We start from the raw sequence: 25,164 nt of genomic DNA, 5'->3' as shown, positions 1-25,164 counted from the left end.
GGAGCACCAGAGGGAAAGGAAGCAGGCTACCCGCAGAGCAGAGAGCCCAATGTGTGGCTTGATTGATCCCAGGGCCTTGGGATCATGACCCAAGCCGAAGGCAGACACTTAACCGACTGAGCTGCCCTGACACTCCAATAAATAAACTCTTTAATAAATAAATAAGAGCAGTAAGAATACTGTTGCCAGCCAAATCACACTGCTCCGAAGCTCTTGGCTCCAAGACAAGATGGTAACTTTTATAGCAATGACAAATATCTGACTGATGACAGGTGGCACACTTGGATTTGAAAAGGCACTCTCAAATGTTGCAGACAGAAAATCAAATCAATATTCTGTTTAGGAATGCAGTCTTGGATTCTGCTGGGCACATGAACCATTTCCTGAACCATGAGGGCAAGATTTTTGTATGAAAACTCAATCCAGGATGCCTGGGTGGCTCAGTCGTTATGTGTCTGCCTTCGGCTCAGTTTATATCCCAGGGTCCTGGGATCGAGCCCCATGTCGGGCTCTCTGCTCGGTGGGAAGCCTGCTTCTCCCTCTCCCACTCCCCATGGGAAGCCTGCTTCTCCCTCTCCCACTCCCCTTGCTTGTGTTCCCTCTCTCACTGTGTCTACGTCAAATAAAAAAATAAAAAAAATTATTATAAAAAAGCCTCAATCCAACCATATTTATTTCAAATATACTTTATAGTGTATTTGCATATTCCATTCTCTACAGCATGACCAAAAAAGGGGGGGGGTGTCAATGAAATATTCTCAAAAATGAAAACATGAGTTTGATCTGGAAAGGGGGTCAACTTTTAATTTACAAAAGGCAATAAGGGGGTATAGCTCAGGGGTAGAGCATTTGACTGCAAAAGGCAATAAAAAGATAGCAGAAACACTAGCAATGAATGATACAGGGTGGGGGAAGGAAGCTAACTAAATGCCAAGATTATTCAACATGTTTAAGGAAGTATTCATTCCTATTTTTGCTACATCCTAAAACATGTCCCAAGGATCAATTTTTTTTCTGTATGTTTGGCACTATAAAATTAAATTTCTTTTTATCATATTATCACATGATTCTATCAACATTTTCCTGGTATGTCTCAGAAAAATGAAAAACTAGTCATGTTAATCCTGTAAAATTTAGGAAATGCATTACATATCAAAAGAAATTTTATCCTTTTTAAAGATTTTGTTTTTGCTATAGAGAGAGAGCACGTGCACGTGAGCAGTGGGGAGGCCAGAGGGAAAAGCAGGGAGCTCCATGAGGAACTCAATCCCAGGATCTTGGGATCATAACCAGAGGGGAAGACAGACACTTAACTGACTGAGCCACCCAGGCTGTGCCCTCAAAAGAAATTTTAAAGTTTATCAATAATTTTTCATCAGAAACTTTAAAGTTCACCTCCTTGAAGTTTACCTGGGGCATGCTTAGGACTATCACAAGCAGAGAAAGGAAGCACCAGAGGAAGAACAAGTTAGGTTGGGATATAATCACAACAAAGGCCTCAGAAGACGCCACTGGAAGCTGTGAGTGAAGCTAGGAACTAGGATGGCCCTGTAGAGATGTCTTACTTACACAGGGGCAAGGGAGCCAGGTCTTTAATGGACTAGTCTTGAGATGCACGCTACTCCCAAGAAGGGATGTGAGCTTGGCTTGGCTCTCTTCAAGCCAAGGACAATTCCCAATAAGGTTTGGGAGCAACACTCCCAATAATTAAGAGAATGAAGTCCTTCAATCCCGAAGTGGGGATTTGGGTAATGCATACATGGCATCCACTATAATTAGTTAATTCTGTAACTGTACAAATCTCATCAATTTTGAGTTTAAAAAAATGTAATGAATAACAATGAAGTGCCATTAAAAGTGGCTTGGTCCTCCCATTTCTTAAAGCTATAAACTGACTAAATATCTAAGTTCCTTCCAAGCTCTAAAATTTGAGGATTCTAAGATTTTATAGCAAGATCTATAAGAGTGCATCAAAAGTCTTACAGTTGGATATCGTTAATTGTTGAGGTGATAGGTATATTAAAGTTCTATTTTATACATTGAAATTTTCTATATGTTACAAAATAAAATCCAATAAATACTTGGTATGTTTCCCCTTCCCCTCATATTTTCAAAATACCACAGGCTTTAATACTTAAATATTCTCCCCGTCTCCACCTCCTGTTCTCCCCACATCCACTCCCCTCCAACAGACACACACACACACACAGACGCACACAAACTTACACCCTTTTCTTCTTTCTTCTTCTCGCATCCTCTACTGCCTCTGGCTCCAATCCCTTTCAGTTACCCACCTAACTGTATTCATCATACCCTCTCACTTCCACCTTCCACCTTCCTTCCTCCTAACAATCTACCCTCCAATTATTCATACACTAAAGTATTTTTCCCTAGATTTCATCTTCTAATAGAAGGAAAAATTGCTAATCCCAAACCAACGTGCATTTCTGGTTGATCATTCTTCCTTAAATGCTCTCTTCCCTTTTCCCCCAACACCTGTCTCCTCCAGCTCTTTTACATCCTCTTCCTCTGTCTTCTCCTTAATTTTAGGATTCCCCATGTATCTGTATTAAGGTTAATCCTTCTTACTCCATTCCAGTATTCCACCGTAATCTTGGGTCACAGACCCCTTTGAGAATCCGATTATACACATATGCAAAGTCACAAACTGTTGCACAGAATTTCATGGGACCATGAACCTGTTTGAAAAGATATGACACCCCAAACTAAAAGTTGTGCCACACATTCCTTCCAGAGTAATTTGCACATAAGTTGGTACAATTACCACTTAATAAACTGGTGACTTCTGAATCTTTACATGCAGCTCTAATTTCTCTGCTGACCCCAGACCCACATATCTAACTGCCCACTAGGAATTTCATGTCTCCTTTGATAACTCACAGACAACTAAAACTTGACATGAGCAAATATAAACATACTTCCCCTAAACCCTCACCTAAAAACCTGCTCCTCCTCCTGCATCCTTATTCTCTTGGATACTGACATTATTCACCCAGAAATCAAACAAAATAAGCTTGAAACCATCTAGACTCTTCACCAGAATTCCACATTCAATCTCCAGAGTCTCAATGCATATAGTTTCTAAGTCACCCTTCAAGTTTTATTGCCATGACTACTGCCTTAGTTGAACCCTCATCATTCCTCACCCCAAACACTGCAAGTTTTCTAACTTATCTGTTCCTGCCTCAACTTCATCTGCTCCATTCAGTCCACCCTCCACACTATCACCAAATTATCTTTCTAAAACACAAATCTGATTATGTCTTTCTTCTTTTCAAAACCCCTCATAAAGGCATAAAAACTGCCAAACACACACACCACTCACCTTCAAGCAGCCTTAAAATCCAGTCTTTGGAATGACATATAAGGCCTTTCAGAATGTTGCCTCCATCCAACCTCCCCATACCATTAAGCTTTCTCCATAGCCTGTTCCATTCCATTTCATACAAACTTCATACTCCATTCTCACCGACCACTGACCATTCCAAAACATGCAATGCTTACTCATTCCTCTGTGAACTGCTCTTCCTAGAACGTTCCTTCTTCCTTCCTTGAATAAACTATTCTTTAAGAATTCCTCAAATATGGGGGCGCCTGGGTGGCTCAGCGGGTTAAAGCCTCTGCCTTCAGCTCAGGTCATGATCCCAGGGTCCTGGGATCGAGCCCCGCATCGGGCTCTCTGCTTGGCTGGGAGCCTGCTTCCTCCTCTCTCTCTCTCTGCCTGCCTCTCTGCCTACTTGTGGTCTCTATCTGTCAAATAAATAAATCTTTAAAAAAAAAAAAGAATTCCTCAAATATGACCTCCAAGAGCAAGTCTTCCTTAACCCTTACCCCACAGTTTGTTCAAAAAGTACTTATCACATTCTCCTAGTGTAGCACTTACCACATTATACTGTCACCATTCAGGGGGTCTCCCTTACTCAAGGCCAGAAACTTATTTATCTCTTTATCTTTAAACCATTGTTGGCACATTAGCAAGTACCTAATAAATGTACAATGAATGAATCATAAAAAGCACATTAGAGGAACGCCTGGGTGGCTCAGTGGGTTAAAGCCTCTGCCTTTGGCTCAGGTCATGATCCCAGGGTCCTGGGATCCAGCCCCACATCGGGCTCTCTGCTCAGTGGGGAGCCTGCTTTGCTTCCTCCTCTCTCTCTCTGCCTGCCTCTCCACCTACTTGTGATCTCTGTCAAATAAATAAATAAAATCTTAAGAAAAAAAAAAAAAAAAGCACGTTAGTGTTGGGAGTGACCTTGGAAATCAACTTACTCCATTTTAACCAAGACAGACTTTCGTAAGTTTACATAGCTTGTTATTGGCAGTAAGGAACAGAAACAGAATCTATTGATTCCCAACCTAGAATTTTTTGTACTTATCCAGCACCATCCCTATTCCTGCTATTAAGTCCACAGCACCCATAAAGACAGTTTCAGTTTCCTTCCATTTATCAAAAAGAATGATCACTGAAATTGGGCCATAGCAGAATCAGTAATTAACCATAAGATGTAAAACCTTTTAGGGAAAAGAAGAAACAGGAATGGATACGGGCAATAATGGTGAGGGGAGGGAAGCCAAGGAAAATCAAAGGCAGGATGGATGCTCAACATATTTTTGTGAGGGTCAGGAAACCCTTACTGCACAGAAACTGGAGCTGCAAGAGTCCTGCCTGGATTCTCTATACACCAAATTCGTATCTAAAGTTAATCTTAAATGTTCGAAGTAAACACATAAGCTACATAAAACACTGTACTATCTTCTCTGTAAAGAGATTCTAACAAAAAAGCTCAGCCTATTACATACTGGTCTAAGAATTTACAGCATTAGAAACCTTAACTGACAATTCTATGTATATATTAAATGTGTGAACACGTGTAGCATGTTTATACAAAATAAGTAAATATGTATATATTAAATTCCTATAATTAGGATGAGATGGTTTAGCCTAGATTCAGTCTCCAAAAGCAGTATCAAGGTACACGAAGGGTGGAAGGATATACTTCTACCAGTGTCAGAAGTCTGACATAGGGCCTCAATAATAATCCTTCCGTAATTCAACTCACAGATTTAAATATCTTAAATACTCCATTCTCCACCTTTTCCAAATGAAAGGTTAATTTTTTTTTAAGATTTTATTTATTTATTTGACAGACACAGATCTCAAGTAGGCAGAGAGGCAGGCAGAGAGAGAGGAGGAAGCAGACTCCCCCGCCGAGCAGAGAGCCCAACGCGGGGCTCCATCCCAGGACCCTGGGATCATGACCCAGGCCAAAGGCAGAGGATTTAACCCACTGAGACACCCAGGCGCCCCTGAAAGGTTAATTTTTTAGGCTATTTTCACTCGAGAGCATTTCCCTTTCCTCAAAGCAAATCATTTCTGAGGCCCAGCTATATTGCCAAGCACTGTGCTAGAGCCCACCACTCCCATTTAAAAAAGGATTCTCAAACTGTTTTTATATCTCTGAATTACAGCACCAAAATTACACCCAAAATTAAAGATGTAAAATATGTTTTCAAACAATAACTAGGAAGATATCTCCTAGATACATACAAGAAAATAATCTTTGAATTCAGTTAAGAACAAAAATGACAACACTACAAAAAGATCGTATGTATCACTTAGCAATGAGCACAAGGGCATTAAATGTTCTGAATTACAACTTTTTTTTAAAGAGTTTTCCTATTTTCATTTTTATTACAGATTTTATTTATCAGAGAGAGCACACACAGGCAGTGGGAGTGGCAGGCAGAGAAGCAGGATCTCTGCTGAGCAAGGAGCCTGATGCAGAACTCGATCCCAGGATCCTGGGATCATGACCTAAGAGAAAGGCATATACTCAAGGGACTGAGCCACCAGGCATCTCTACAACTGTTCTTAAAAAGCCTGTTTTGAATACTGTTATGCTGAAAAATAAATAATTTAAAAAAAAAAAAAGCCTGTTTTTAGTCTTGCAAAAAACCTGCACCAAATAAATACAGTTTTTGCAGGCATATGAAGTCTAAACCTCTTAAAAATCTTTTCATTAGGCAAAATTCATGAGCATGAGTGCCACTATAAAGAATAATGAGCTCAAGTCAAAGAGAGATGAATTTGAGATCAGAGAGCAGCAGCTAAGAAGCTGTTGTTGGTGCTAAGAAGACAGCACCACTTTCCTTAGTACAGATTTTTAATCCAGGTCTTTAAATTTTTTATTGAACATCACTTAAGTATGTTCTCTTAAACTTCCACATATTTATTTTAGTAGTAAACCAAAAAGCAAATACATGCCCCAAAATAGCAACAGGTCCAATGACAAATGAAAGTTTCAAAGAAATTCTTAGTTCTCTCAGTATTTAAGCTGCTACGTTCTAGATCACCATCATCCCCCTTGCAGGACAGAAAAATATGCATTTTTTTTAATATTTTATTTATTTATTTGACAGAGAGAGAGGTCACAAGTAGGCAGAGAGGCAGGCAGAGAGAGAGGGAGAAACAGGCTCCCCACTGAGCAGAGAGCCCGATGCGGGGCTCGATCCCAGGACCCTGAGATCATGACCTGAGCCGAAGGCAGAGGCTTAAACCACTGAGCCACCCAGGCGCCCCAAAATATGCATTTTAATAAAAAATAAGGAAGGAAATAATGACAGATTTGCAGAAGTCACTAAAAAATGGTGATACAGAATGGAGTATCTTGGCCACTTGACCAAGTAAGTATTTAAAAATTCATTGTACCAATTACATCATTTTAAGTAACTAAAGTATTACTACAATGATACCAGTGACAGCTCAACATGAATGCTAGGGAAATGATGGGGTGAAAAACACAAATTCTGTTTTCAGTTTGGGAAAAGGAATACAACTAGTTTGCTGTGAAATGAAAATTAACAGTTAAACACTGCAATTTTAAAAGTATGAATGTCACTCAAGCTATGCTCTTTACTAAACTTCTGAGTGGTTAAATTTCAGTTTCTTTAACTTTTATGTCTTTGGTTAACCTAAAACTATGAAAAATACTTCCTGATGCTCTTAGTGCTGTCATAGTTTATAAAAGGTAAGCTTCAGCAGTCAACTATTATAAACTAAAAAAACCAAACACACCACAGATTATTAAATGAATGATATATAACCACTCAGAACCACAACACAGCCATAAACTCAAGTCATACCTCATTTCATATTCTAATAAGATTTAAAAGAGAAAGTCAGAAGTCATTTATCTTAATAATTACTTAGGGGAGACTTTTATAGTGTTTTGTGGTTACAGGGCACTTTTGTAATATTCCATTAATTTCATATTTTAGCAAAGCAATATTGGTCTCATATTAAATTATTACCAATAGGATAATACAGGCTGGTCAGTCACAATTAAGTTGAACAACCAAACATTAATCAAATTAATCAACATAAATTCAGTTCCAAATTTCCAAAACTAGTGTTCCATTTAATCAGAAGGCATAAACCAGTTTGTCTTCATGTTCTCTTGAAGAGTCATCCCAAAATACATTTGTGTCTTAAAACTGAATACTGTCAAGAAATTGGCTTATTAACACAGCATTGCTTACATTTATTGGCACGCGCTTTTTTTTTAAGTCTACCTATTGGGACACCTGGGTGGCTCAGCTGGTTAAACAGCTGTCTTTGGCTCAGGTCATGATCCCAGGGTCTTGGGATCCAGTCCCACATCGGGATCCTTGCTTGGCGAGGAGCCTGTTTCTCCCTCTCTCTGCCTCTCCCCCAGCTTGTGCACTTGTGCGAGTTTGCTCACGCTCGCTCGCTCTCTCTCTCAGTCTGATAAATAAACAAATAAGTAAAAATCTTTTAGAACAATATTGAAGTGCTCCTTTTAACCTGGCATGATGAGTATTCCAAGACATCACTACTGTCATCCCAAGGTTAATACTAAATCACCTATGTGGCCTCCTCCAAAATTTCTGAAGAAACTTCCCAGGAATGTACATTTTTAAAAACCTTCTCATGTAATTCTGATGCACAACAGAATTAGAATTAGGAACCACTAAAGATAACTTTCCACCTTTTTTGCCTTGATGCCATCTTTCACAGTAACAAGAACTCCTGGGTGTTTTTTCTAATCATTTAAGTGGGAAATGTGATGAAATAACTTTTTTTTAAAGATTTTATTTATTTACTTGAGAGAGAGTAAAAGAGGGAGGATGAGAGGGGAGAGGGTCAGAGAGAGAAGCAGACTCCCTGCCAAGCAGGGAGCCCCATGCGGAACTTGATCCGGGACTTCATGATCACGAAGGCAGTCGCTTAACCAACTGATATTATATGTATTATAAAAATATATAAAATTCATTTTAATAAAGCCTACAAATTATGACTTCTAACTAACAAGGACTTCTAACTAATAAGATACTAACATATTTTATTAAAATTATGTTAAAAATGGATTTTGGTGACTACTCTAAAATGATGTATCTTATTTGTAAACTCACGAATGCTAAAATAGACTTAAAAACAAAGAATGTAACTTAGTGTTTGGAATTGTATTTTTGAGTTTAGAAGACAGTTGGGAGGCCAAGACAGCTTGACTTCTCCAGAGTACAGGGAAAGAAGACTAGAGATATATAGGTCTCTTTTTTTCTAAATTCCAGTTAGTTAATATAAAGTGAAACATTAGTCTCAGGTGTATAATATAGTGATTCAAAACTTTCATACATTATCCAGTGCTCATCCTAAGTGCCTTCATTAATCCCCATCACCTATTTAACCCATCCTGCCACCCACCTCCATGCTGGTAACCATCAATTTATTCTCTATAGTTAAGAGTTATGCATCTCGGGGCGCCTGTGTGGCTCAGCAGGTTAAAGCCTCTGCCTTCAGCTCAGGTCATGATCCCAGGGTCCTGGGATGGAGCCCCCGGCTCGATCCCAGGGTCCTGGGATGGAGCCCCCGGCTCTCTGCTCAGTGAGGAGCCTCCTTCCCCCTCTCTGTCTCTGCCTGCCTCTCTGTCTACTTGTGATCTCTGCCTGTCAAATCAATAAATAAAATCTTAAAAAAAAAAAAAAAAGAGTTACACATCTCTTTCAGGTCTTCCTTTGAGTAGTAATTAGCACATGTGTATGAGGAAACTACCTCAGGCTGGAGAAAGAACCTCCAGAAAGGAGCAAAGAGAACAATCCCTATAACTCAGAGGCAGCACCTATTCCCACCATTAAGAGTAAGAAAAGGGGCGCCTGGGTGGCTCAGTGGGTTAAGCCTCTGCCTTCGGGTCGGGTCCTGATCCCAGGGCCCTGGGATCGAGCCCCACATCGGGCTCTCTGCTCATCAGGGAGCCTGTTTCCTCCTCTCTCTCTGCCTCCCTCTGCCTACTCGTGATCTGTCTGTCAAATAAATAAATTAAAAAAAAAAAAAATTAAAAAAAAAAAAAGAGTAAGAAAACTCCTAATTCACAAGGGATGAATCAGACAGAGTAATCAGAAGGTTCTTGTCTCAGAACTATGAAAAAATTAGCCCCTAAAGGCAGCTCTGGTCCCACCCAACAAAAGCTTAAAAACAAGCCTCAAGAGGATCAAACTCTTTCCAAGTAATTTAACCTTATCCCAAACAAAGAATACTTACATTACAAAAATATCTATCAACAAGATAAAATATTAACAAGATAAAATTTACAGTATCTGGCTTTGAATCAAAATTAACTAGGCATGCAAAAAAGGCAGGAAAATATGACCCATAATGAGTAGAAAAATCAGTGAACAGCAAACACAGAAGTGACAGATGACAGAATTGGTAGAGCAGAACATTAAAAATAAAACTTATTTTAGCCATATTCCATATATTCAAAATTGTTGTATGCACCTAAAAAGAGAGCTTCAAAACACATGAAACAAAAAACTAATAAAACTCCAAAGACAGGGGCGCCTGGGTGGCTCAGTGGGTTAAAGCCTCTGCCTTCGGCTCAGGTCATGATCCTGGAGTCCTGGGATTGAGCCCCTTATGGGGCTCTCTGTCCAGCAGGGAGCCTGCTTCCATTCCTCTCTCTCATGCCTGCTCTCTGCCTACTTGTGATCTCTGTCAAATAAATAAACAAAATCTTTAAAAGAAAAGAAAAAAAAAAAAACTCCAAAGACAAACTGATAAATCCATAATAAGAGATTTCAACACTCCTCAAAAACTGACAAAACAGAAAATCAGCAATTTGGGGCCCTGGGGTGGCTCAGTCAGTTGAGCGTCTCGTCTCCCTTTGGCTCGGTTGTGATCCAGGGATCCTGGAATTGAGCCCCATATCTGGCTCCCTGCTGGGTGGAGAGCCTGCTTCTCCCTCCCCCTCTGCCTGCTTCTCCCCTTGCTTGTGGCTCTCCTCTCTAATAAATAAATAAAATCTTAAGAAAAGAAAAAAATAGAGATTTGGACAACACTATCAATCAACTTGTAAAGATGTCTTAGTTGACCAGAAATACCATGAACCAACAAATGTTCTCTGACTGTGTAACAAGATAAAGCAATCTTGGGGCGCCTGGGTGGCTCAGTCATTAAGCATCTGTCTTCGGCTCTGGTCGTGGGATCAAGTCCCACGCCCGGCTCTCTGCTTGGCGGGAAGTCTGCTTCTCCCTCTCCCACTCCCCCTGCTTGTGTTCCCTCTCTCTCTCTCTCTGTCAAATAAATAAGATAAAGAATTTTTTTAAAAAGATAACACAATCTTGATTCTGATTCAGGTAAGGTTTTACAAAGTAATTCAAAATCCAAACAACATTAGAATTCTATGGCTCAAGCTACATAGTGTTTAGGACATAGGAGACCTCATAAAATCTTCCATTCCTGAGAATTACAGATCCAAATATCCACGGGGGCAAGGATGTTAAGTTCAAAAAATAAGTAAATGTGGGGCGCCTGGGTGGCTCAGTGGGTTAAAGCCTCTGCCTTCGGCTCAGGTCATGATCCCAGAGTCCTGGGATCGAGCCCCACATCAGGCTCTCTGCTCCGCAGGGAGCCTGCTTCCCCCTCTCTCTCTGCCTGCCTCTCTGCCTAGTTGTGATTTCTCTCTGTCAAATAAACTAAAAAAAATAAGTAAATGTGACAAAGGTTAGGTGGGAACAAGGGTAATCTGGAGAAGGCATATCTCTACCCTTTAGACAAACCTCCTCTCATCTACAGCCAGTGATGCCATGCCACAAGGGAACGTAGATCCATTATTGCCAGACCTTACAATTTTCCAGGAAGTACCCTAAATTTGGATGTTTACATGAACTCTAGATTTTAGAACACTGACCACCAACATAGTAAATTTGTAGCCAAGCAAAAAAAGAAAAAAAAAGAAAAGGTCCAGGCCCCAAATTCAGAAACAAGTATCTGCTCTCATCTAACATCTTCAACTTATGAATGAAACAAAAAGAAATCAAGTTATTTATCCAAATTGAGAAAACAGATAATCCCACCCAACCATAATGGGCATGGACACAAAAGTCCACACTCAGAAGAAACTGAAACCAGGATGCTCCCAGGACAGGTAACTTAGTAATGCTTATCTTCTCAGGAAAGACATGAAAACTGTTCTTCCAACCAGCTGAAGGTTAAAATTTTATCAAAGGCTTCCTGAATTGTTCCAGAGAACAAAAAAAATCAGTGGGAGACAATTACAGTGGCGACTTGGGCAAAATGGAAGCAAGAACTTTCTAAAAAGTTCTTTTTAAAAAGTTTTCAAAGATTTGGTTATTTTGTAGAGTAGAATTTAATTTAGTACCCTACCCTAGAAGTATTCCAGAAAAGGCTTGGATAAACTTTCAAGAATATTACAGAAAAGATTATTTGATGTGAAAAAAAATGGCTGTTCAATTTATGGTCCTTTCTGCCTAAAGCTTCATAAATTCTCCTCATAAAGAATAACTTAGTAATATCTTCATTGTAAAAATTGAGCTCTTACTGACACCGTAAAGGGATACCTGACACAGCCTCAGTTTCTGATAGATAAGACTATGTTCAGTGACAGGCCAGAGAGCCAACTGATTAACTATAGAGGGTATTCAGAAATTACAAGGATGCCCGAATTAGAATGCTTCCTTCTGATCCTGGATTTCTATATTAAATCTGGCCAAAGTCCCAAATTTCAGAACATCAGATAGATATTTAAACTTCAAAGAAATGATATTTAGCAGGATTGACAGAAGTTCAAAAGCCCTTAGGTTATACACTGGACCATCCACCCCCACTTTACGTACGTCTTTAACTGTTACATAAGAATTTCAAAACTACTCAACTTTGCCAGAAAATTTCCAAATTTGAGACCAGACAGCATTTTAAGTGCACTTTTTCTATGGATTATAACCATAAAGAAAATAGACAAATGTTGACAGACAACTAAAGTCAGCAAACAAAATATATTAGCTAGAAAACTAGATTAAAACAACTTGAGAAAACAAGATATTGTAACTCTGCAAAGATTCTAGTACAAAGGCAGTGAATGAAAATAATTCTGCTAAGCAACCCCTTCGACCTCAGCCACAGCAACTTCCTAGAAACATCGCCAAAGGCAAGGGAAGCAAGGGCAAAAATGAACTACTGGGACTTCATCAGGATAAAAAGTTTTTGCACTAAAAAGGGAAACGGTCAACTAAACCAAAAGGCAACAAACAGAATGGGAGAAGATACTTGCAAATGACATATCAGAAAAAGAACTAGTATCCAAAATCTATAAAGAACTTACCAAACTCAACACCCAAAAAATAAACAATCCAACCAAGAAATGGGCAAAAGACATGAACAGACATTTCTATTTCTGCAAAGAAAACATTCAAATGGCCAATAGACAGATGAAAAAGCACTCAACATCACTCGGCATCAATGAAATACAAACCAGGGGCGCCTGGGTGGCTCAGCGGGTTAAAGCCTCTGCCTTCAGCTCAGGTCATGATCCCAGGGTCCTGGGATTGAGCCCTGCATCGGGCTCTCTGCTTGGGTGGGAGCCTGCTTCCTCCTCTCTCTCTCTCTCTGCCTACTTGTAATCTCTGTCAAATAAATAAATCTTTAAAAAAAAAAAAAAAATACAAACCAAAACCTCAATGAGCTACCACTTCACACCAGTCAGAATGGATAAAATAACAAATCAGGAAATGACAGATGTTGGCAAGGATGTGGGGAAAGGGGAACCCTCCTACACTGCTGGTGGGAATACAAGCCAGTACAGTCACTCTGGAAAACAGTATGGAGGTTCCTCAAGAAGTTGAAAACAGAGCTACCCCAGGACCTAGCAATTGCACTACTGGATATTTACCCCAAAGATACAAATATCATGTTCCAAAGGGGCATGTGCACCCCAATGTTTATAGCAACAATGTCCACAATAGCCAAACTTTGGAAAGAGCCTAGATGTCCATCAACAAATGAATGGATAAAGAAGATGTGGTATATACATACACAATGTAATACTATGCAGCCATCAAAAGTGGAAATCTTGCCATTTGCAACAACATGGATGGAACTAGAGAATATTATGCTAAGTGAAATAAGTCAAAGAAAGACAAGTATTATATAATCTCACTGATATGTGGAATCTGTGAAACAAGGGGAAATAAGAAACATAAGGGAAGAGAGGAAATAATGAAATAAGATGAAACCAGAGAGGGAAACACACCATAAGAGACTCTTAATCTCAGGAAATAAACTTGAGGGTGGCTAGAGTGGAGTGGGTGGGAGGGATGGGTGGCAGGGTGATGGGGCACTGGGGAGGGTATGTGCTATGGTGAGCACTGTGAATTGTGTAAGACTGATGAATCACAGACCTGTACCCCTGAAACAAATAATACATTATATGTTAATTTTAAAAAAGAAAATAATTCTGCTAAAATATTAGAGTCAGAGCAAGAAAAAGGTAAGAAAAATGGCCAGATATATAGTAATTAAGGTGAAAATTTATCTAAATTAATTTCCTGATATGAGGACAAAAAAATTAATCTTTAAAAGAAATGTCAGAGTAATAGAAATCAAATGGTAAGAAGTCAAAGGTCACTACTGGACACAAAAAAAATATGAGAAATCAGAATAAGATTTTGAAATATCACTTTTTAAAATAAAAAATAAAATACAGAAAGTACACCAAAACTCACAAAACCTCAAATTATATACAAAAGTGTGAATATAAATATATATATTTATACATATCATATATAAAGGTAGCCAAGTGGACTCTGAGAGAAGCCAATATAATGACATTAGCCAATTACTGATGACAAGCTATGCATGCACAAAGCAAAAAAGGATATAAAGAAAGGAGGTCTGGATGTTACAGTTAAATTGAGAATGAAAACCACAACCCCAAAGCACAGAAGGTATGCTGTTTTACTCCATCAAATAATATATAAAATTATTATAAAATCAAAGTTTCCAGGGAAGAGCATAAAATAAAAAGATAATAAAATAGATATAAAATAGTTATTTTAATCATTTTCTAATTTCCCATATTTCTTTATAACCCCAATCCCCAGGGACTATCACATTATTCAACACTGTCTCATTCTTCTAAGGCCCACACCTGCCTCACCTCTAATTCCAATCTTACCTGCAACCGCTCCTAAGCACATGATCTCTCCCAAAATCCAATACCAAACTGCTGAATCCCTGAAGAGTATTTTTTTTTAAGTATTTTTTTTTTAATTTTTTTTTTTTTGACAGAGAGAGATCACAAGTAGACAGAGAGGCAGGCAGAGAGAGAGAGAGGGAAGCAGGCTCGCCGCTGAGCAGAGCCCGATGCGGGGCTCGATCCCAGGACCCTGAGATTATGACCTGAGCCGAAGGCAGCGGCTTAACCCACTGAGCCACCCAGGCGCCCCCCTGAAGAGTATTTTAATTGGACTGTTCTTAAATTATTTCAAACCTGCCTATTTAAATATTTCATGTCCTTCCAAAATCAACGTCCTTCCTTACTTCACTTCCGTTATGTAACTAGGTTCTCTGACTCCTTCAATCTTTTCCAAGCATCTGTATTAAACTGCCAGGTTTTTGTCAGTTCTTCAATAAAATTCAGTACATTTCATCAGGTATATGTGAAAGCACTGTGCTAGACATGTTTGTAAATTTAAGGGTGGGAAATGCCTCATTTAATCCATTCATAGTGAAAAATGCCTAACCATAAAAAAGTATAACACAGTACATATCAAAGAATTAAAATGTTATGATAACCGTAAGGAAGAAAAACTTTCCCTTCATATTATCTTGGTGTTACCTCTCTACGCCCACCACTATTCAAGCTTCTATCTAATATGGATATATCTGTTTTCCTTTCATGTCTTAATAATCAATCCTGTATTCTACCCCCAAATTAATCTTTCCAAAAATTTTAGGAAATCACATCACTCTCTTATTTACAAAGCTGTTTCTCAAATGGTTGCAATAGCAATTTGCAAACTTCCAACCCCTTATCAAGATGGAGTCGGGAGGGGGTAAAATGCAGATTACATGAATCTGCTCAAAGATATTCTAATTCAATCAGTCTACTGCGATAACTGGGAATCTGATTTTGAATGAGCCCTTTAGGTAATTTTGATTTAAGTGGCCCACAGAGCATATCTCTGGGGGAAAAAAAAGTTCTCCAGGGTAAATGTCAAATTCCTTAGCCCTGCGTCAGGACTCACCACACAAAAGAGCCCTGAAACTCAATTTATAGGGCAAGGGATCTAACGAGGCCTATTCACTACAGATAAATTTGACTTTCTGCAGCCAAATGTTCTCTCCCTCCAACCTTGCTGAAAATGTCCACTAACTTCACCACTGTTCTCACCCGTCTTAAGCCCCCTACTTCCTAGATCTCACCAGACTGAAACAATCTCTCCTGTGTAATTCTACAGCACTGTACTGCTTGTCTTGATCCATTACTGTTTTGTTTTGTTTTTTAATTTGAGAGAGAGCACAAGGGCAAGGGGGGAGGGTCCTCAAGCAGACTCCCCACTGAGCACGGAGCCTGATAAGGAGCTCAATTCTAGGACTAGGAGATCATGAGATCATGAGATCATGACCTGGGCAGAAATCGAGAATTGGATGCTTAAACAACTGAGCCACCCAGGCGCCCCTTGAACCATTATTTACACTAATATTATTAACTTTTCAGGTGGTTATATCACATGTCAACTGACTGTGGATCAAACCTCTTTTCATTTCTTTCAACATCCAGAACAATACACTTTGGAAGTCCTTTCCCTAACGCAATTTCAGTTTGCATAAGCATATCTAAATAGGAATGAATAAATGAACGAATTTTTAGGATACAAAAAGGGAAAACCATAGAAAGGAGATTTATTAGGAAAAGAAACCAGTTAAATAAGTATATCTGGAATGGAAGTGTATCTGCCAACACAAATTACTACATACTGTTCTTCCTTACCAACCTACCAAATGCTCCCTGAAGAATTCTTCCCAGAAAGAACAGGTGAACTTAAGTCCCAAGAAAAAAAAACTGGTAAACCAAACTCTACTTAACACCAATCAGGTCTGCTTAAACTTGATCCAAATAGCTATTCAAAAGCAAATTATATGAGGGGAAAAGTAATTCATGGTTAATTTCTGAAACTTTTACACATGCAATAAACTTATAATTGTTCTATTATGATGCTTCAGATTTTGGTATAACATAAATGCCTCTAACACAGCACTTCCCCAATAACTGATCTACTTATCTGTCTTCTCCTTAATGCTGAACAACATATGGATAGTGACCATGTGTCTTGTTCATCTTTCTGGCCCAGCACTTAGAACAAGTGATTAATAAAGACGTAATGAGTTTTCAACATAAAAAATGATAGTGATTCTCCAAAAATAACATAATGGCCAGCAAGCGTATGAAGATACAATCAGCATCACTAATTAGAGGAATGCAAATCAAAACCACAATGACATCACCTAATGCCCATCAGAATGGGCTGATGGATATGGAGTTTCAGATTTCCAAGAAGAAAAAGTTGTGAAAATCCGGGCACCTGGGTGGCTCAGTGGGTTAAGCCTCTGCCTTCCGCTCAGGTCATGATCTCAGGGTCCTGGGACTGATTGAGCCCCACCATCAGGCTCTCTGCTCAACAGGGAACCTGCTTCCCCCTCTCTCTGACTGCCTCTCTCTTGTGATCTCTGTCAAATAAATAAATAAAATCTTAAAAAAAGAAAGAAAGAAAAAGTTATGGAAATCAATTTTACAACAATGTAAATATACTTAACATTTAGAACTATACACTTAAGATGACAAATTTAATGTGTTCACTGCAATGAAAAATTACAGTGAGTTTACAAAAAAAATTCTTAAGTATCAATAAACACTAAAAAAAAAGCAGGTGTAACGCATTTATGTACAATTATTCAAATGGCCTTTTAAGGGCACCTGGGTGGTTCAGTCTGTTAAGCATCTACCTTCAGCTCAGGTCATTATCTCCTGGAATCGAGCCTTTTGCCAGGCTCCATGCTCAGCAGGAGTCTGCTTCTCCCTCACCCTCTAACCACCTCCCCCACTGCTCCGGCTCACTCTCTTGCACTCTAATAAATAAAATCACTCTAATAAATAAAATCTTTAAAAAGTTCAAATGGCCATTTAATTTAGCTTCCATCTAAAAGATTATTTTAAAAAATAAGGTAAAAAAGCTAAGTAGTTTAAATAACTCACTCGAAACTTTCTCTTCATATTTCATTGTAGAAGATTCTTGCTAATGACAAACTGCTCAGTCAAAAAGTATTTCTGCTAAAAGAAGAGAATCAGAATTCTAGAACTGGAAAAGATGACAGAGATCATACACTCCACTAATTTCCAATGTGGGTCCATAAACAATGGCAAATGAAAAAAGGAAAATGTAATTTTTCATAGAGCTAAATCTATTTAAAGTTAAGGCATATGCTTTATTCTAAGAATACATCTTCACCTTAAACTTTCTCTTTTTAATACTAATTTCATCCATTCAACAAATACTTGTTGAGCCACTCTCGGGTGCAAGACTACAATACTCAAAGGAGAACCAAGGCTCTCACTCTCACAAAACTACCTCCTTTCTAGTGGAAAATAAGAGTACAAATAGCAAGAAAAGATAGGGTTTTGTTGTTAAGTCCTTAACATTCAAAAGAAAAACCTGATCAGCCTACATAATCCTAGGTCAGTGGGAAACATCAATCTATAGCCCCTTCCCATTTTATTTTAAGATTTTATTTATTTATTTGAGAGAAACAGCATGCTTGTGCACAAGGAGGGGAAGGAGCAGGCAGAGGGAGAAGCAGGCTCCCCGCTAAGCAGGGAGCCCAAAATGGGGCTCAATCCCAGGACCACCAGATCATTACCTGAGCCTAAGGCAGATTCTTAACCTACTGAGCCACCAAGGCACCCCCTTCTCATGTTAAGGGAAATTGGATGTCCAAAAGGTTTTACAACAATTCAATAAATTCCAAGTCAAAACCACCTTGTTTCTAATTAAAACACCAAGAAAATATCCATGTGCCTTAGTAGAGATTCAAACATAATAAATTTATTGGACTCCAAATATCTCAAAGACTTCCACTTAACATGTCCTTCCAGTTCTAACAGGATTTGATTCTATATACCAACCTTCTTGTATCATTTCAAGACATAAAAATTTAATGAAAACCTTAAAATCCCTAGGACAACACCAGTCAGAATGGTTAAAATTTAAAAGTCAGGAAACAACAGATATTGGCAAGGATGCGGAGAAAGGGGAACCCTCCTTCACTGCTGGTGGGAATGCAAGCTGGTGTAGCCACTGTGTAAAACAGCACGGAGGTTCCTCAGAAAGTTGAAACTAAGCTACCCTAGGACCCAGCAATCACATTACTGGGTATTTACCCTAAAGATACAAATGTAGTGATCCGAAGGGGCACATGTATCCCAGTGTTCATAGCAGCAATGTCCACAATAGCCAAATTATGGAAAGAACCTAGATGTCCATCGACAGATGAATTAAGGAGATATGGTATATATACACAATGGAATACTATGCAGCCATCAAAAGAAATGAAATCTTGCCATTTGCAACAACATGGATGGAACTAGAGAATATTAAGCTGAGTGAAATAAGTCAATCAGAGAAAGACAATTATCATATGATCTCCCTGATATGAAGAAGTTGAGAGGTAGTGTGGGGGGGGGGGTGGGGGGAAGAGAAGAAAAAAATGAAACAAGATGAAAGATCTGGAGGGAGACAAACCATAAGAGATTCTTAATCTCACAAAACAAAAGGAGGGTTGCTGGAGGGAGGGGGAGTATGGAGAGCGTGGTTGGGTTATGGACATTGGAGAGGGTATGTGATACGGTGAGTGCTGTGAAGTGTATAAGCCTGATGATTCAGACCTGAATCCCTGGGGTAAATAATACATTATATATTAATAATTAATGTAAAAAAATTAAGGGGCGCCTGGGTGGCTCATGGGTTAAGCCTCTGCCTCTGGCTCAGATCATGGTCTTGGGATGGAACCACACATCGGGCTCTCTGTTCAGCAGGGAGCCTGCATCCACCCCCAACCCCCGCCTGCCTCTCTGCCTACTTGTGATTTCTGTCAAATAAAATCTTTAAAAAAAAAATCCCTAGGGCACAATTTATCAAATCTCATGCTAGCGAAAGAAATTCTACTTTCTGATAAATGATAAAGCAAGTCCAACATTTAGAACAAGGGGAAAATAAGGACACAAAAATAGCACCCATAGTAATACTGTCTTGGTCACTGTTTCTGTGGCCTAGAAAGTACAGTAATTCTCAGGAGCACTGCTATCCCATTCACTAGAAGTTTCAGACAGTTTAAATATACAAGGAAACTGAAAGACAAACAGAGACAATGAGCTAATTAACATTTCAAAGAACCATGGTACAAAATCTATAGTAATCTAGGTTTGACAATAATTGACCTGACAGTAGAGTCTCTTCCCTCACCTCCTCCCACTTTTCTCTACTTCTGTACGAGGGTAGGATATTAAGCACATAGTATGGGCCAGATACCACATCCTAGTATGTGCCAGACAACGAATCTATAGACTTATAGGTTCAACAGGTTTTTCCCCACTTAAAAAATAAACCCTCATATAATACAAATATGGAGAAAGAAACTTGAAGGTATAATTATCCCCTTTCATAGGTAAAGGAAACTGAGCCAAAAAGTTAAAGTAGAAGAGACAAGATTTGAACTTAACTGCAAAGTTTGTAAGAGTCTCATTTTCTTCCTCTGAGTCTGTCACAAACACCAACATGCAAGTGACTGGATAGGAGAGGGTAGATGAGGCAGGAGGAACACAAAAATAAACCAAAAAATAGTATTTTCCCCTAAGATATCAGAAGAATTAGATATAAAAGCTGCATCCAAAGAGCTGTAAGTGCCTATGACTGGAACAAAGGGTTAGAGGTTCAAAGGACAAAATGGACCTTTCTGCTGCAGTGAGCAAAGAAGTCACTGAGGAGGGAGGAAATTGATGAGTTAAACCACAGAGAAAAGTATTTTTAGGCAAAAGAGACTTCAGAGAATAAAGAAAGGGAAAAAAGAAGGAAGACACAGGGCATGTATGTTTGAAAAGGCAAAACATTAACCTGGCTGAAGCACAGAAATATATAAGAGGGCAGTTAAAGGTAAGGCTGAAAAGGTAGGACTGGGTCAGACTTCAGAGGACCTGATGAAACAAACTCCCTATTTACAGCACCAAGATAGAATTAAACTTTTACATATTTATTATCTTCATGAAATAAGACTGCACATGCCCTATTAACTGGAATGTATTTATGCTTTTCAGCTAGGACAACATCTGATACAAAGATGTTTGAACCCTGGATCTAAACTCAAATAACTGATTTTTTTTTTCTATCTCCTGATAACCAGACTTATGTACAAAGACATGGGGGCAGTGATCAGAGAGGGCTGGCCAGAACCTACATTCGGACTGCTAAAATTTATGCCAGCTACTCAATTATAATCAGGGAAAAAGTAGAACCCACAAATCTTTTCCACAGGATGGTGGAGTAGCTTGAACAAGAAGGCATAATGGCAAACCCCACTGTCAGAAAAACTTCCCATGTGTTGCCAAGACTGGCTAAAAAAAAAAAAAAAAAAAAAAAGCAAAGCTACAATTGGATATTTTTTTAATGCAACTTTATTTTTGATTTCATTTTTTAAAACGCAGGTTAGAATTTGGAAAAATGTGGGGCGCCTGGGTGGCTCAGGGGGCTAAGCCTCTGCCTTAGCTCAAGTGATGATCTCCAGGTCCTGAGAGCAAGCCTCACATCGGGCTCTCTGCTCAGCAGGGAGCCTGCTTCCCCCCTCTCTCTCTGCCAGCTGCTCTGCCAACTTGTGATCTCTCTCCCTCTCTAATAATTTAAAAAAAAAAAAGAATTTGGGGGGCGCCTCGGTGGCTCAGTGGGCTTAAGCCTCTGCCTTCAGCTCAGGTCATGATCCCAGTGTCCTGGGATCGAGCCCCACATGGAGCTCTCTGCTCAGCGGAGAGCCTCCTTCCTCCTCTTTCTCTGCCTGCCTCTCTGTCTACTTGTGATCTCTGTGAAATGAGTAAATAACATCTTTTTTTTTAAGATTTTATTTATTTATTTGACAGACAGAGATCACAAGTAGGCAGAGAGGCAGGCAGAGAAAGAGGAGGAAGCAGGATCCCCGCTGAGCAGAGAGCCCGATGCAGGGCTCAATCCCAGGACCATGGGATCATGACCTGAGCCGAAGGTAGAGGTTTAACCCACTGAGCCACCCAGGCGCCCCAATAAATAACATCTTAAAAAAAAAAATTTGGAAAAATGTTCAATTAGACAACTATCCTGAAGCTATTGATAAGAACTTAAAATTCCAATTCAAAACTACCATTTTACCCTTAAATTAGGCAGCTAAGTCCCATTCCCCTAGTAAAAAGGAGACTTACCCAATCTTTTTGAGTGTTACCTGGATAATGACATCACTCTCTACTGCTGTTCTAGCAGGCTGGGATGGGCTGCCCTCTGCCCTCTTTTCCCATACATCACAAGAGTAGCAATCTCCCCCAAAAGAAAGGTTTGTAGAAAAGGAAGTTATAGCAGCTCTATCTCCTCAGTTGAAAAACTACCAAAAGCTGTTAAGCCATAAGAAGAAGCACTCCATAAAAAGTGGAAGTGGGGTGGGAGAGCACAATGAAACCAAGCAAATTCGTATCTGTAACATTTAAGCTAAGGAAAACTTGGAATCTAGCCCAAAGCTCTCATTTTACACATTAAAAAACTGAGGCCCAGGGCAGTGGTGATTTGCTCATGGCAAACGCTTCCCTATAAAGGTGTTAAGTGTCTGTTACCAGTCACAGTAATCACATTCACACAGTTATTTTATATGTTTATAAGATTAAGTACCCGTATGCAAAAAACACAACCTCCATCTCCTTTGCACCCCCTTCAGTGGCTTGCCCCAAAGCTATCCAGAAAATGATGCAAGATTCTCAAATGAATACGGTATCCTCCTTCAGCCACTACAGGCACAAAATTTCTTTTATCTAAGTTAAAGTGAAAACCTGAAACGCCTGAATTTTTCAAGCTCTGACTAAACAAGTGGATCAGCAAAACCTCAAAATTTGGGGCAGAATGAGAACACGAAATGAGGTATAGTACTTTTTTTTTGACAGTTGCCATTTCCCTCCTATTAATGTTTCCAGTCCAGGTTTTTTTGAAAAAAAGTGTAAAGTTAAAAAATAATAGGTACAAAGTTATCCCAAATTATCAGCACTTTTGAGACACTTCCATTAGATGAGTTAGCGTATCTTCACCACTCAAAAATAACCTGAAAGTAACCTACCCTGCAGAAAATATTTTTGGGTGGGGGGAAAAAAAGCCAACCACCTAAAATAACTGTCTACCAGGCCATAACATATTTAAACCGCAAAATAAGGAACAACAATTTCGTAAAAATCCCACCAGCTAAAAAACAGAGTACCTTCAGTCTTCCTGGGCTATTTACCGTCAAACTGTCAAAGCATGTTGAGGAACACGGAGAAAAGTTCTGCACCGAGTTCACAGGCTGTGGGTGCATCCGATTATACCACTACCCACCCATAACACCAGTTTGGGGAAATGCAAACACGCCACATGTACATTTTTTAACCAGGCTTAACGACGTTTAACCAAGGTAAGTGTGGTCAGCTCTTCTATCAAAGGGTTTAAAAAAAAAAAAAGAGCACTATGCAAGCATACGTCACTCACCTACAAGACTATCAACAAAAATGGCAAGGAACTGACCCGAGACGAATTAAACAGTTCTGAACATTAAGGCCGCCGTACAAAACGGTTTAGGAGGGCTCTTTCTGAACTGCTGGGCAAAAGTCCTCTGACGAGTCTCAAAACTAATGACCGTATACTAATGCACAAGTAACAAAAGCTTAATACAAACTACCACGCCGCCAAACCGTTCCTGTTACCAATGCCCAGATTTTCTTAAATAGCATTGAAAGGCAACAATAAAAAGCGTCTCACCGCAAACACAGCAAGAGAGAGACTGTCGGAAGTAAGGCAAGAGCCTGTTAATCTCTGTAAACGCCTTGGGGTCTCCGGGGTCGTAGTTGAGCACTAGGCGGCTCGCGGAAATGTAGAGAGCAGTAGCATTCACGGGGTTCATTGCAGACACTTCGACACCGTTGGCTCCCGGTTGAAAAGAAATTCCGGATCCAACTTTGTAAGCAGCCAGGGAACAATGGCGAATTTGCAACAAATCGGAGGAAATCAGAGAAGAACCACTGGCCAAAGTAGTAACTAAAATCCGTGCAAGTTTGTGGAGCTGAAGCAATCCTCCCACACATGGGGCCTTGGCGCCCCTCCTCCGTCCCTGAGACTTGCGGACAAAAAAAAGAGAGAGAGAGAGAGAGAAACCAGCGTTCGAGTTTGTCCCAGGCAGCCTCGGGGCGAAGAACGCGGGGGCTTCGGCGCTGGGGCCAGGACTCGGCGCTCAGTCTAGCCCCGCGGCTCCGCGGGCGGCCTTCGCTGCATCTCCGGACGCGGAGGCACCTCCTCAGGGCGAGCTGGAAGGGCACGGGAGCAGGCCCCGGCCCGGTCCGAGGGGCGCGCACGCTTCTCACGAGCTGCAGGGCCCTTACTCCATCACAGCGCCCGGCGCAGAGGTAGCGGCGACGGCAAGGAGAACGGCTCGGGCGTCGACTTCCTCAATCTAGTGCACCAAGCCGCGGCGGCGGCGAATGTTGCAGCTGCGGCAGGCGGAGGCTGCCGCCGCTCTCTCCATATCGGACGCGGGGCCCGGACTGCGCCTGGCTCTCCGCCCTGGCGGTTACAACCCCGCTGTTCCCTGAGGTGGCGAAGCGGGCAGGAGAGTCCCCCACCCGATAGGGGACGGCTGGGGAGGAAGTGCGCGGGCCGACGGCGGCAGCGGGAGGGGGCGGGGAGCAGGCCCGGCCGGGCCGCGGCGGCGCCCCTCGCTCCTCAGTCGCTCACTCCGAGGTCACCAGGCGCAAGCACCGCCCCCTCACTGCCCGGCCATCTTCTCCACGCCGCACACACGGAGACCTCCTCCTCCAAGCACGACGGCCGCCGCCGCCCACGGCTCCCGCCCGGCCGCAGCTGAGGCGAGCACTCACACCGCCAGGCCCCGCCGCCGCCCAGAGCACCAGCAAGGCCCCGCGGCAGGCCCCTCCCCCCGTGCCTCGCCGCCCTCACCCTGACTCCACGCGCCACTCTAACTCGGTAGGGGCCGGGCTGCTGCGGCCTTAGTGAATCCCGCGGACTGTGCGGCGCCTCAGGCCCTGCCGGCGACGACGACCGTTACCCCAACGGGCAAAGCCACTGTCATCCCCGAGACTCCCCCGCCGCCGTCGTCGCTAGCGCCCGCACGCATGCGCAGAGCACCCTCTCACCCCTCCCCCCGCCCTTTCCTTTCCCTTCGCTTCCCTTTTCCCCTGCTTCTCCTCTAAGAGCCCCCTCCACACCCTCCCAGAGCTACCGGCTGGCTCCGCGCATGCGCATTCCAATATCAAGCTCCACCGCCTTTCGCCCTCACGCGTGCGCCTTGACCGCCCACCCAGAAAACCGGATAAACACAGCAGCCCGCTCACGCCAGCCCCTCCCTGCTGCCAACCCACCCCGGCCTCACTGCGCATGCCTGGCTCTCCACTTACGGCTCTTAGAACAGAGCATGCTCTCTGCAAGACGCCAGTTCTGTCCGCCCCTCCCCCATGCTCCCTCAAATTCCCTCTTAGGCGTGTGGGCTTTGACGAAACATTCGTTAGTTGA

The 25,164-nt window shown here is 41.1% G+C and overlaps 1 protein-coding gene across 1 annotated transcript in view; it reads right to left on the bottom strand.

Moving 5' to 3' along the window:
- The window catches only part of MSL2 (MSL complex subunit 2), a 38,893-nt gene extending 15,350 nt beyond the window's left edge, over window positions 1–23,543 (bottom strand). The window contains exon 1 of the mRNA XM_046001664.1: window positions 23,401–23,543. Within this exon, the coding sequence (XP_045857620.1) occupies window positions 23,401–23,542 (142 nt within the window). The 5' untranslated portion in view covers window position 23,543. The remainder of the gene's footprint in view (window positions 1–23,400) is intronic.
- Window positions 23,544–25,164: the final 1,621 nt, after the last annotated feature.

This window comes from Meles meles, chromosome 4 (assembly GCF_922984935.1).
Source record: "Meles meles chromosome 4, mMelMel3.1 paternal haplotype, whole genome shotgun sequence".
NCBI lineage: Eukaryota > Metazoa > Chordata > Mammalia > Carnivora > Mustelidae > Meles > Meles meles.
Note: the sequence above shows the minus strand (reverse complement) of the source record. Positions and strands in the feature narration are given on the sequence as shown.